This window comes from Schistocerca nitens, chromosome 2 (assembly GCF_023898315.1).
Source record: "Schistocerca nitens isolate TAMUIC-IGC-003100 chromosome 2, iqSchNite1.1, whole genome shotgun sequence".
Classification (NCBI taxonomy): domain Eukaryota; kingdom Metazoa; phylum Arthropoda; class Insecta; order Orthoptera; family Acrididae; genus Schistocerca; species Schistocerca nitens.
This window is the reverse complement of record NC_064615.1, coordinates 494,417,596-494,431,743: the sequence shown is the minus strand read 5'-3', so window position 1 is coordinate 494,431,743 and position 14,148 is coordinate 494,417,596. Positions and strand designations below refer to the sequence as shown.

Genomic DNA, 14,148 nt, shown 5'->3' with positions numbered 1-14,148 from the left:
AGTCAATTGATGTTTCAAAGTACTGCACTGAAAAGGTGTTTGAATGTTGTGCAGGTGTGGTTAAATTTAGTGGAGCTAAACTTCTTACTGTTGTTATTTATAGATCCCCAGACTCCGATTTCACAACATTTTTGCTAAAGCTAGAGGAGGTTCTTGGTTCACTTTATAGGAAATACAAAAAGTTAGTTATATGTGGTGACTTCAATATAAATTGTATAAGTGATTGTGCCAGGAAAAGGATGCTGGTAGACCTCCTTAATTCATATAATCTTATGCAAACCGTATTCTTTCCAATGAGAGTGCAGGGGAACAGTAGAACAACCATAGACAATATTTTTGTTCATTCGTCATTACTAGAAGGGCATTCTGTTAGCAAAATGGTGAATGGCCTTTCAGATCATGATGCACAAATTTTAAGTCTAAAAGATTTTTGTGCTGCAACACATGTTAAATATAGTTACCAACTTTTTAGGAAAGCTGATCCAGTTGCTGTAGAGACTTTTGTAAACCTTTTTGATGGTCGATGTAGAGAGGATATAAAATGTAGACTGGTAATGGCAAGGCAATCTTTTCTGAAGAAGAGAAATCTGTTAACATCGAGTATAGATTTATGTGTCAGGAAGTCGTTTCTGAAAGTATTTGTATGGAGTGTAGCCATGTATGGAAGTGAAACATGGACGATAACTAGTATGGACAAGAAGAGAATAGAAGCTTTCGAAATGTGGTGCTACAGAAGAATGCTGAAGATTAGATGGGTAGATCACATAACTAATGAGGAAGTATTGAATAGCATTGGGGAGAAGAGAAGTTTGTGGCACAACTTGACCAGAAGAAGGGATCGGTTGGTAGGACATGTTCTGAGGCATCAAGGGATCACCAATTTAGTATTGGAGGGCAGCGTGGAGGGTAAAACTCGTAGAGGGAGACCAAGAGATGAATACACTAAGCAGATTCAGAAGGATGTAGGTTGCAGTAGGTACTGGGAGATGAAGAAGCTTGCACAGGATAGAGTAGCATGGAGAGCTGCATCAAACCAGTCTCAGGACTGAAGACCACAACACACAACACATCAAGGAACAAGAGTGGCAAGATGTTTATAGTGCTGATACAGTAGACGATAAATATAATGCTTTCCTCAATACTTTTCTCGTGCTCTTTGAAAGTTGCTTTCCGTTAGAACGTTCAAAACAGGGTACTAGCACAAACAGGCAGCCTGGGTGGCTGACTAAAGGTATAAGAATATCTTGTAGAACAAAGTGGCAATTATATCAAAACGTTAGAAACAGTCACAATCTCATTGCAGTAGCCCATTACAAACAGTATTGTAAGGTGCTTAAAAAAGTTATTAGGAAGGCAAAAAGTATGTGGTATGCAGATAGAATAGCTAAGTCTCAGGATAAAATTAAAACCATATGGTCAGTCGTAAAGGAAGTGGCTGGTCTGCAGAGACAGGTCGAGGATATAGAATCATTGCGTAGTGGGAATGTCCGTGTTACTGATAAGTCACATATATGTACAGTATTTAGTAATCACTTTCTGAATATAGCAGGTGAACTAAATAGAAACCTAGTCCCATCAGGGAATCATATAGCGCTCGTAGAAAAAAGTGTTCCGAGACTGTTACCTGAAATGCTCCTCCATGATACTGACAAGAGGGAGATTGAGTTAATAATTAAATCACTAAAGACCAAGAACTCTCATGGATATGACGGGATATCTAGCAGAATACTGAAGTATTGTTCCATGTATGTTAGCCCAGTACTTAGCCATATCTGTAACTTTTCCTTTAGGAGTGGTCAGTTTCCTGACCGATTAAAGTACTCGGTAGTGAAGCCACTTTATAAAAAGGGAGACAGGGATAATGTTGATAATTATAGACCTATTTCTATGCCATCGGTGTTTGCTAAAGATATCGAGAGGGTTGTATATACAAGGTTACCGGAGCATTTAAATTCACATAATTTGCTGTCAAATGTACAGTTTGGTTTTAGAAATGGCTTAACAACTGAAAATGCTATAGTCTCTTTTCTCTGTGAGGTTTTGGACGGATTAAATAAAAGGTTGCGAACGTTAGGTGTTTTCTTTGATTTAACGAAGGCTTTTGACTGTGTTGACCACAAAATATTACTGCAGAAGTTGGAACATTATGGAGTAAGGGGAGTAGCTTACAATTGGTTCGCCTCTTACTTTAAGAACAGAAAGCAGAAGGTAATTCTCCGCAATATTGAGAGTGGTAATGATGTTCAGTCCCAATGGGGCACTGTTAAATGGGGCGTTCCCCAAGGATCGGTGCTGGGGCCACTGCTGTTTCTTATTTATATAAATGATATGCCTTCTAGTATTACAGGTGATTCAAAAATATTTCTGTTTGCTGATGACACCAGCTTGGTAGTGAAGGATCTTGTGTGTAATATCAAAACATTATCAAATAATGTAGTTCATGAAATAAGTTCGTGGCTTGTGGAAAATAATTTGATGCTAAATCACAGTAAGACTCAGTTTTTACAGTTTCTAACTCACAATTCAACAAGAATTGATATTTTTATCAGACAGAATGGGCATGTTATAAGCGAGACGGAACAGTTCAAGTTCCTAGGCGTACGGATAGGTAGTAAGCTGTTGTGGAAAGCCCATGTTCAGGATCTTGTTCAGAAACTAAATGCCGCTTTATTTACCATTAGAACAGTATCTGAAATAAGTGACATTTCAACACGAAAAGTAGTCTACTTCGCATATTTTCATACGCTTATGTCATATGGTATTATTTTTTGGGGTAATTCTTCCGATTCAAAAAGGGTATTTTTGGCTCAAAAACGGGCTGTTCGAGCTATGTGTGGTGTAAGTGCGAGAACCTCTTGTCGACCCCTATTCAATAGTCTGGGAATTCTGACATTGCCCTCACAGTATATATTTTCTTTAATGTCGTTTGCTGTTAGCAATATTAGCTTATTCCAAAGAGTTATCAGCTTTCACTCAGTTAATACTAGGCAGAAATCAAATCTGCATGTGGAATGCACTTCCTTGACTCTTGTGCAGAAACGAGTGCAGTATTCTGCTGCATCCATTTTCAATAAGCTACCACAAGAACTCAAAAATCTTAGCAGTAGCCCAAACGCTTTTAAGTCCAAACTGAAGAGTTTCCTCATGGCTCACTCCTTCTATTCTGTTGAGGAGCTCCTGGAAGAGCTAAAAAATTAAGCAAATTCTAGTGTTACATTCTTGATTTTCTTTATTTAAACTAACGACGTGTCACCTGAATATGTTTCTTATATTTCATTTTATCTGTTTCTACAATCGTGTTATAATTTCATGTATTGACTCGTTCCATGACCATGGAGACTTCTCCTTAATGTGGTCCCACGGAACAATAAATAAGTAATAATGAATGACCAGGTCCTTGTCAAGATGTAACACTGGGTCAAAAGAGCCTGAGAAGAGAGTTGGAGGAGGAGGCATTTGCATCATAACAAAGGGAGAAAAAAAATGCTGCAGTGGTTTAGGTCCCCATTCTCTGGTGCATGTACCCATGAAACAGTTGTGGGCCATATGGCTGGACTGAGGAGGGAGACATGTTCTGACATTACTTACAGAAGAGATCTTTGTCTACTACTAAGATAGCTCACTTTCCTTGCATTTGTATTATTGCATATAACATTTCTCGAGTCTCCTGCTTATGGGCATTCCAATTCCATTATTTATAGCTATATGAATTCACAGCATTGCACTATTTACGTAAACCAAAGTATAAAAAACTTATTTCCAAGACTTTAACTTGCAAGCAGTTAGCTGCTTTCTTTACTCAACACACTGCTCCAGCTCTGCACACTCTCAGTGGAAGCCATTTTATGTGGTTTACAATAATTCAAACAGAGTATAAGAAGTGTTTATCACTTACATGCTGAACAGTGTAAGGTGACTGATTCATAAATGGCCGCAAATCCACACTGTATGTCCTTTCTGTTTCTGATAACGAAACCTCCTGCAATTCATAAAAGATTTATTTGTTTAATAAATTATTACATGAGGCATTATATGTGTATAAATATGATGTAGAGCTCTGACTTACATCAATACTTTCATAACGTGGATAAGCATCTCTAAATAGTTTAATTGGAAGCTCTTTAAAATTCCATATTTCACTAGATTCATTAAAAAGCTTATTTTTTAAAATGACTATTAACTGAGACCTCAGGATCATCCCTCTGAGTGTGCCACACGATCTTGAGTTTCCCTGTGAAAAAAATTCTCATTAAAGTTGAAAAATACAGATTTTTAACTAGTATAATCAAGTGAGTAAATGTCATTAAGATATATGGAAAGCATTATGTTTACTAACTTCTTTGCTGAACTCTGGATCCACAACAGGAAAACCATTATGTTCTTCCGATTTTAATACATCAACTATATGACCCACATTTTCAATGGTCTTGAGTGTCACAACAGGGTGACTCATAACTTCACTGGCATAAATGTTGTTAGATAAAGGAGGTGGTTCCCAAGGCAAAATAGGCACTCCACAGATCTGAATATGTATGTCATAAATTCCCTAAAAATATATATAGATGCAGCACAGTATTAATGATTAAAAGTTTACTAAAGGCTAGGCAGATTATTTCCTATATAGATAACCTATGCACAAAAGTGTTAGAAATACAGTACTTCTAGTCTATTACCTCATTGAAGAAGTCTCCAAACCATTTGGCAGTAATTAATGTCAGCATCAGAGGTAGGCCAAATGTGATATTTCCTGTAGCTTCGATTAATATGACTGTCAAGCTGATTGTCATTCGCACAACTCCACCAAGCTGAGCTGCAGCCCCTATTACAGCATACTTTCCAGGGTCAATGGTGCCCTTCAGAAGATAAATCACAGCTAGTGAATGGTAGAAAGTTTAAACATATGAAATTCATAAGAAAGCAAAATTAAATGATTAGTGCAGCGGCATTTCTGAACTTGTGACTGTTACTGACTTGCAGAAGCTTTGAATGGAAACTGCATTTACACATACTTTCAGTATGACAATGCTGTTTCAGTTGGGGATTTTTATTGTAATCAATTGACTAAAAAATAATTTTACAAGTATAAATGTATGGATACCCACTCTTGGAAACTTGTCTTTAGATTTACCCACAAATTCCCAGAATCTAATAGAAAATAAAATTAATTTCAAACACAAACTGAAAACACATAATTTTGACAACTCTTACACATTTAAAAATTATTCTCTAGAGTGGAAAAATACAGCCAGGTAAATGGTCAGCATATTGTCGAGTTTTTCATTGTCAAAGTGTATTATGATAACTGTCAACTGGCATGTACCACACCACAGAGAGAGATCCATTCAACATTTAAATAACTAGCTGTGCACAACTACAAACTGCTCAGTGGCAGGTAATCTTGCGTTAACTAGTGGTAGGATCTCGTTCTGAATAATGATGATGAAAATTGATTCTACATCTGCATCTACAGAGGGTCTCACCTAAAACTTGCACCACAAATATTACACAAATAGAAAATGCTATTGCTGTGTGGTTTTCACGGTATGCATTGGTAGTCAGGGGCTCATATTGTTAGCCAATAAACAGATTGTACTAATTCTTTAGAAAGTGTATTTTCTGTGCAAATGTACACTTTTTAAAATGGAGCAACACTTATTGACATTATCAAACTAAAAGCGGAGAAGATTAGGATGTCAGTGATGTTTGTTACAGGATTCTAGTGCAAGTTACGAGATACCATATTTTGGAAAGTTCCCACACCAACACTTGCACAGTACCTATGGTACTACACACTAAAGAACAACATAAGTGCATACACTAGTTATGTGGATTATAACCAGTGATGGTACTATTGACCATCGCAGGTTGTGTTCAAAATGACTACCGGCACCGGCAATACACACTTCCAATCTGGTATGGAACAATTGCTGCACATGTGTTAGCATTTCAGCAGGCCGCATATCATTGGGTGCAGTTGGTGTGTCCTTGTAGACAGCATCTTTCAGCTTTCCGCACAGAATCAAAGTCCACAGGAGTCAAATCTGGGAATGGGCTGGCCAAGGTACAGGTCCCGTGTCCTATCCAATGATTTGGAAACAATTCATGAACACATGCTGTAGAACTTTGTACACTGGACATTCATTATGTTGGTACCACGGGTTCCTCCTAGTCTGCAGAGGAACGTCTTCTAGCACCCGCGTGAAGCATGGACAACTCACTCAATTTTATGTAAATTTAACATCACAAAACCCAAGGAAAGCACAAAAAAGTGCATTTATCTGTTAAATAACTTCAAATCTAAATAACTTACGTCAATTAATCGTGTAAAATTTAATTATAATTCTGCAATTAACATTTCAGAGAGAGAGCGGCAGTCAGTTTGTGGCTGATTGCAACTGATTATGACACTTGTTTTTGTTTTAGAAAATAAGCGAAGAGCGTTCCTGCTCAGATCTCTCTCTCTTGTCTGTTAACCTTTGTACTGATAGAATGCACTATAACCGCATTCCTTGCATACTAGTATCTAATCTTTCTTTCGTGTAGACAGATCCGATATTCTGCCACTTTCTCATCTGCAACTCCCTACAGTGTCCCTGAGATTAACTGCTGATCATCACTAAGCATTTTGCAAACTTGAATGCAAGCACGGAACCTTAAATGATCTGGCCACCGTCTCCAAGCTATGATTCCATTTTGCCCTAAATAACAGATATTGGCCCTGCAAAATTGACGGTGGTATTATAAGGTGTAATCTTCTTTAAATTTACACCATTTCTCTAGGAGTCAATTTGGCCACTAACAAAAATGCATCCATCATTAACAATGGCCATCTGCTCCGGTTATTTTTAACAGTTTTCCAGGAGACTGTGATAGTTGTGCGTGTTCAGTGTTCAGTCTATGAAAAATGGGCATATGAGCTGATAGTTCTCTATCCTACACCACACATTTACACTCCTTGGACACTGACCTTCCACCCGACAAAGCCAATGTGGATTGTCAATGGGCACATTTCCGTGGTTTGCCGGGCCACAATTAATAAATGTGGCTTTATCACTAAACAAGATACATGATACACCTGGAGTGTTCTGTCTTAATGCCCATATAGAGAAGTTAACACAATTCTCAATCATTTCCATACAGCTTTTGATGGAGAGCGATGTGACAGGGATGGAACTTGTGTCAACTGAGAATGTGCAGGTCACTTACTTGACTCATGCCGCTTCCTCGTGCAACTGTGCATGATCTGACGTGTGGATCCACTGTAAAAACAGCAGGAACATTAATTTTTCCCTCTTCTGTCATCACTTGTTTGTTTCTGTTACATTGTCTGTGTGTTGCACTACTACTTTTGTGTAACTAGTTGAACAGATTGATAAATAATTGCTGAGATGGTTGACATCTATTAGGATATCTTGCCACATACAAGATACATGAATGAACTCCATTCTTCCTACTCTCTCCCTACATCATGACAGGGTGTATACGACCCGGGACAACCGGGAATTTTTTCATCCGGGAGAAAACCGGGAAAAACCTGGGATTTTTTCAGAATTCCGGGAATTTTTCATTGTTTTAGTTTTCAGTTAAATTTTTGTGATTTTGGCTGGTAAGAACCAATACTCTAACAAAGGATATTACTGTATCCCACTTCTGCAGAATAATGCTGCAGCAACAAAACATGAATGACAGAAAAAAAAAAAAAAAAAAAACGAAAATAAAACTTAAGTCTCTAAGGAAATATGCCGTATACAACAATAAAACACAGTGCTCATACAAGTGTCTGCCAACAGCAAAGTGTGTCAAAGACTTTAGGAAGACTATGCAATGCTTCCTAACAACAAATTGCCTCCGATGATCGTGACGTGACAGCTGTTTATATTAGATTAGTTTGAGCAGTTGCCGGCGGGCTCTTGAGCATGTGCAGTTGAGTCGCATATGACTAGGACCTTCTCCCGCTTCTGGCTACAGATGTGTGGCTGGGCTAGTATTGCCCCGGTTCGGAAATATCGGAGATCTGAGGCTGATCCACAGAGCAATCAGAGTTTTAGTGGGGAGGCGGGTAGTCTCCACGTGACCTGTGTTTACATTTAGTGATTTTGCTGTTTCCTCTTAATTTATTGCTCTCACATTAAATGAAAACAAAACGGATTTCTGTGGCCGGGAGCTATCAAATGAATTAAAATACTTTCACATAATTACAGAAGGCTAAAATATGTTATTAGTTTCAGGTTTTATTTCCACCTTTCTGACAGTCAAGCATTAATCACCTTGCAAAACAATGAAGTTATTTTTGTCAATTTGCTAAAGAGGTTTGGCTTTTATCAATCTTTTTGGGCTGAGGCAGTTAATTTATCTGAAACGAAGTGTTTAATTTCACACTGTTGGCTAGTTTCAACTGTTCACTGCATTTCAATTGCACGTTTTCCATCTTCTAGCTCATATGGCATTATGCCATAATAAAGAACCAAACATGAGATAATACAATACTGGTACTCGAGAAAATGTACACCCGATTCTGGATATACGAATGTGCACTTTAAGCCGAATTATGCATTTTAGTATGGTTCATGAAATTCCGATGCTCTTGAAATATCCTCTCAGTCTTGTTTCTTTTATGACATAATGCAAGATCTTTTAATGTTGTACTAGTATGAACATGCGGGCTTCCTGTGTCATTGTACCTGCGTAAGCACAGTGACGCCTGTTACCTGATGCTCTCTGGCAACTGCTGAAATGAACCTATTTCTAACAGGTTACGGGGAAAATATTGCGAATGGTTGTTTGAAAAGTGTTACTTTCAAAGTAAATTTCCTTTTACACAAGATGAACTATGTGTGAGAATGTACGATCAATTTCTTAAATCACAGAGTGTTTGATTCTCATTTAAAAATAACTCTTTGAGGACGACCATCTAGAAGAATTTCGAGCCCAGAAGATCAGACATTTACGTCGCTATTAAAAATTTTACTGGCACATTTGTGTGATGTACCTTAAAGTGTAACACGCGCAAAAAAGATCAATACTATATATGGAAGCTTAGCTTCTTTTGTAGCGTATTAATCTTAGAGACCAATATTATATGTGAAAGCTTTGTTTTTCTTGTAGCAACACTATGTATATTAATTTAAACCATTAACTTTTCTTATTTGTGTGTTCGCGCTTCTTAAGAGTGATCTTACTATTAGCTGACTACACCATGTGTCCTATGCTGTCATGAGCTGGCGAGATCACGTGACATGAGCTTTGACTGGCTTACAAAAGCGCATCGCAATCTCAATTTCTATGTAACATGCGGTGTTTAGTGGAATTCGAATTTATACCTTCGAAACCGAAAATAACCAGCGTACATGCTGCTGCACATCAAAGATCTTTCCAAGGTGTGTTTTATCCCCCCTGAGTTTAGTTTTCTAAAGTGCTCGGAAATTCCATGTCGGTGTATAAAACCATAAACATTCAAACGATTGATAAGTTTTACAGTGCTGAGGAAAAGTATACTGTCACTTAACACGGAAAAACAGTATTTTCACCCGGGAGAAAGTGTATTTTCAAACGGGGCAATCCGGGGATTTCTTTTCCTTGTCCATGTCCACCTTTCTGACAGTCAAGCATTAATCACCTTGCAAAACAATGCATGAGCATATTGGGTTTTTCTGCAGTGGTAAAAAACCCACTGTCCATTGACAACAGCTGCTTGGACTGTCAAACACTGAATGACCAGCAAGTTGCAAAGCACTCAAGGAACACACAAGCACACTGTAAGCAAACATAACTACATGGTACCTAACAACTATGCAGGCTGAATGGTGCAAACAAGTGTCAGTGTGAGAACTTTTCAAAATACTGTAACTCTTAAACAACTCGCACTAGAATCCTGCAACAAACATCACTGACATTCCAATTTACCCTACTTTTAGTCTGTCAATGTCAATAAGCATTGTTCCATTTAAAAAGTGCATGTTTGCACATAAAAATACATTTTCTAAGTATTAGTACAATATGTTTATTTGCTAACAATATGAGACGCTGACTATCAATCCATTCTGTGAAAACCATACATCAATAGCACATTCCATTTCCACAATATATTTGTGGTACAAGTTTTAGGCAATTCACCATGTATATGCTAGAAACCATTATGAAGTGATGGCACAGGGTACTACCTTTAGTACCATGTTACAGTTTCTCTGTGTTACATCTGAGTATTTAATGTGAGAAGGGTAACTACTTAAATGTCTCTTTGCATACTGTAATTAGTGTAATCTTATCTTTATGATCGCTTAGGAGTAATACTTACGGGATGGTTGTGTATTTCTATTTTCCTGACTTAATACTCTTCCTTTAAACTCTGCAAGTGGACTTTTGTGGGTCCTGGTGGATCAAAGAAATCTGTGACCATTTACGCTGTCCTATTTAGTACATGTTCAGTGTCAACTGTTAGTATTATCTGGTGTATCCCACACTAACATATTCTCGGATGGAGCATATGAGTTCTTTTTTAAACGATATCCTTTACAGACTGACTCCATTCTTCCAGTACGTGTCTTTAAATAGTCTGCGTCAGCAATATGGAACCTCTCAACTCTTATCCATTAATCTCCTGAGCCCTGCTGGTTTCCACTTTTTGTCCCCAAGTGATTCTTGTATTCCTGTACACTACTGTTTGATCAACTTGCCTCTTTATAAAAAAGGAGACAAATTCACTCGAAAATTATAAGCCTATCACAATAATGCCAATAGTACCAAAATTACTGAAGCAATAGTAAAAGCCAACTGAATGATTGATTTGAAATTAAACATCTGTTAAAGGAGTCTAAATGGACTGTATCCAATTAAGGCAGTTCAAGATGATGTGTTCTGTGCCTTACATGGCTTTTAAAATAGACAACACACAATGTCACTCTAATGGAGCTTAGCAAGACCTTCGACACTGTTTCACATAATAGCTTAACAAACAAAATAGAGTGTTGTGGAATAAAAGGCAATGAATTAGCTTTTTCAAGATCATAAATCCAAGCAAAGACTGAATGTAAGTTATGAAGCTCCACAACACACTGTGCTGGGACCTACCTTGTTTGCTATGTGTAAATGACTTGCTAAGTCTTTCACCATGTAAAACAGATGACACCACTTTCATCGCATCTCATGCAGATGAAAATATTACAGTAAAAATAAATGACTTCTTGATGAAAGAGACAATTCAGTGGTTGAAGGATAACAGAATACAGTTAAATGATGATGCACAACAATCTCAAGGAAAGGTCAGTGAAATTGTGAGGCATCCATCTTGACAGTAAGTTATGCTGGAATATCCAGAAAGCAAAAGTTTTCGAAGAGTTATCTAGGGTAGTGTACCTGATAAGAAAATTAAAAAGCTGTGTTAATCAAGACAATCTCCTGATGGACCTATTATGAATTTTTCCATGCACACTTGAACTATGGGCTAATGCTCAGGGGAAGCACTGATGGGGCTAAAAATGTCTTCCTGTGGCAGAAGAAAGCAATAAGACGCATTTTTGGTGAATAAAACAACTTCTTGCAAAAAGATACTTCACTGTATGCAAAACACTGTTCCCAGTTTCTACATACTACAAGTTCTTGTGTATGCACATATATCCATAAAATCAGGGCTAATGTCCATACTTACTAAACCAGGAACAGAAACCTGATAAAAGTTCCCTGGACTAAATTATCCAAGGCTGAAAATAATTATGCACACATTGGCATGATGTTCCTGAATAAGATACCTCAAAGTGTTAAGGAACTGCCACACAATAAATTTTAGAAGGTTATAGAATCATGGGTAAAATGAAAGGCCTTATATAATGTTGAGGAATTCATAGGTGATAGTCTAAACAATTTAATTATAATGTGAACTAAATGCTGTACATTATATTCTGTGTAATATAAAAGTGTGTACTGACATTTATATGAATTAAATAAGTAATACTATATTATGTTGTAACATTATATTGTGTAAAGTAATAACTTGTACCAGACAATGTCTCATGCAATAGCATTGTTGTCCTCAGACATATAAAAGGATTTAATTTGATTCAACCACATAAATGACCTCCCTTAGACTTTAAAGGGTGGTTGAAAAGCTAATGCTTGATTATGGCATATCAATGGTCCAAACTCAATTAAAGCAGAGATAGATCAGGCAGTTGCCTATAATTGGTTGACACCAAACAATTTAAGTCTTAAGACTCTTATTATGCTGTTTCAAACAAGCAGAAATGGCCTGGCATTAATGGTCATATGTTAAGAAACATTGTATGCAAAATGCCTTGTGATCCAGCTGGATAACAAGTTAGAATGAGTCAACACTGATAATCTAATCATGCAGCTCAATTCATGTTTTGTCCTTAGAAAAATCTCTAATTTTGTTGGCCTGCAGACAAGAGTGTGGGATAATTTTGCATGTTTTCACTCCTCGCTGTCTCAGGGAATTATATGGCCACTTCTAATACTTAAACCAGTATCCACAGAAATATCTTCCAAAACATTTATTATGGCATGATATTCCTTGTCTAAGGCTGAAGACACTTCTGTGCGAGTGCTCCAGCTACTATCAGACAATCTTTTCAGCAGAGGTAGGTAATATTCACACTATGACAGTTTGTTTGGTGGAAGCCCTCATTGATGGATGGAAGCAGAGAAGAATGTATGAAGATTTTCCACAGATTTCTCAGCAGTATTTGAAAGTGCATCTATAAAGTTAGGTGCATATTCAGCAAACCGACACTTCTTTTTAACAACCATCTAAACCCTATTATATTCACTTATATTACTGACATTACCGTTACTTAAGCCTTTACAATGCAGACAAACATTATTGGTCTCTGAGCCCTTCAAACTTTCTCTGACAAAGACAGATGTCTCTTAGAGACCCATAACTTTGCAAGGAAGCATAGATTAGTACATGATCTTTATTTTGTGAATACCAAAGCCAACTACTTTCCTGTTACGCATTTGTAAATTCAATTAGGCTTAATAAAATAGGAATTCTGACGCTGAACCCGTTTGATTTTCATTTTTGTAGTACTTTTTGCTGGAAATGAAATCATTATTAATGTTCTGACTGTCACAACTTTGTTTCACAATCCAATAATGTTTAGCATTTTAATCTCATTATGAAAGTCATTTTCCTATATAGGATGAAAAACTGTTGCTATTCTTGTTCATATAAGAAATACAATATGTGTGTCTCGGCATTGCTATATATGATTAATTAATGTGTTTTTTGAATTGGTAGTCTCTGGATGATTATGGCATGTCTAGAATCATCATCATTTTTAGAGATAATGAAATGCCATTTCATTATAATTTTTGACTGAGAATGGCTAACCATTAATTTTATCCTGATAACCTAGAAGTGTAGCTACAGAACCTGTATCTTGTGCTACGTGAATAAAATGCCTCTGCTTCTGGGGTCTACACAACATTTACATCACTTGTTTGTGAATTTTCTGCATCACAGAGTTCAGTCAAACTAAGGACTATTGCTGGTTCTTTACATGGACCTGAAAAACACTGTGACACATTTCTAGTTGTTATAATTGCGCGTATCTCTACTTTTAGAAATCTTAATGATTTGTCATTTCTTTTAGTTTAAGGACACTGCATAATCCTATCACATTTAGACAAATGGAAAAAGGGAAGATATAGGGCAGGGATGTCAAACCAAGCCCACACACCACATGAAGTCCAAAGAAAGTATCAATGTGGCCTAAGTAAAGAGCATATTTTACAAGAAAGGTTAAAAAATGCATGAAATTCCATTTATGTGAAGTTATTATTTGAAACTCTTGCCACACGATACTTTTCTCTAATTGGACCATTCCGTTTTTCCTTCCCTGCTGAATGGTTATTGTTAGATTGTTAGCATTAAGTAAACTCTGTGCAGCCCAAAAATATTTGTCTTCTTCCATTTTGGTCCAAGTAAGCTATAAGGTTGGCAACTCCTGATCTAGGATCATGTGAAGTCCAGTAACAAGCATTTGGTAAGCTGAAAAAACACATGTTCTGCACTGGAGAACAACTGAATGATAAACACGGGGGATGAACAGAAATGTTCTTTAACAAATAAGTCTAAAATAAGTCACTGACTGCTCATAAAGATCTGAAACACTCGTGACAGTGTATTTC

The 14,148-nt window shown here is 37.0% G+C and overlaps 1 protein-coding gene across 1 annotated transcript in view; it reads right to left on the bottom strand.

Moving 5' to 3' along the window:
• LOC126236453 (H(+)/Cl(-) exchange transporter 7) overlaps positions 1 to 14,148 on the bottom strand; it is a 255,269-nt gene that overhangs the window by 14,161 nt on the left and 226,960 nt on the right. Inside the window, exons 12-15 of the mRNA XM_049945772.1 lie at positions 4,674 to 4,853; positions 4,337 to 4,546; positions 4,067 to 4,231; positions 3,896 to 3,979 (exon numbers count right to left, since the gene is read on the bottom strand). Of these exons, the coding sequence (XP_049801729.1) occupies positions 3,896 to 3,979; positions 4,067 to 4,231; positions 4,337 to 4,546; positions 4,674 to 4,853 (639 nt within the window). The remainder of the gene's footprint in view (positions 1 to 3,895; positions 3,980 to 4,066; positions 4,232 to 4,336; positions 4,547 to 4,673; positions 4,854 to 14,148) is intronic.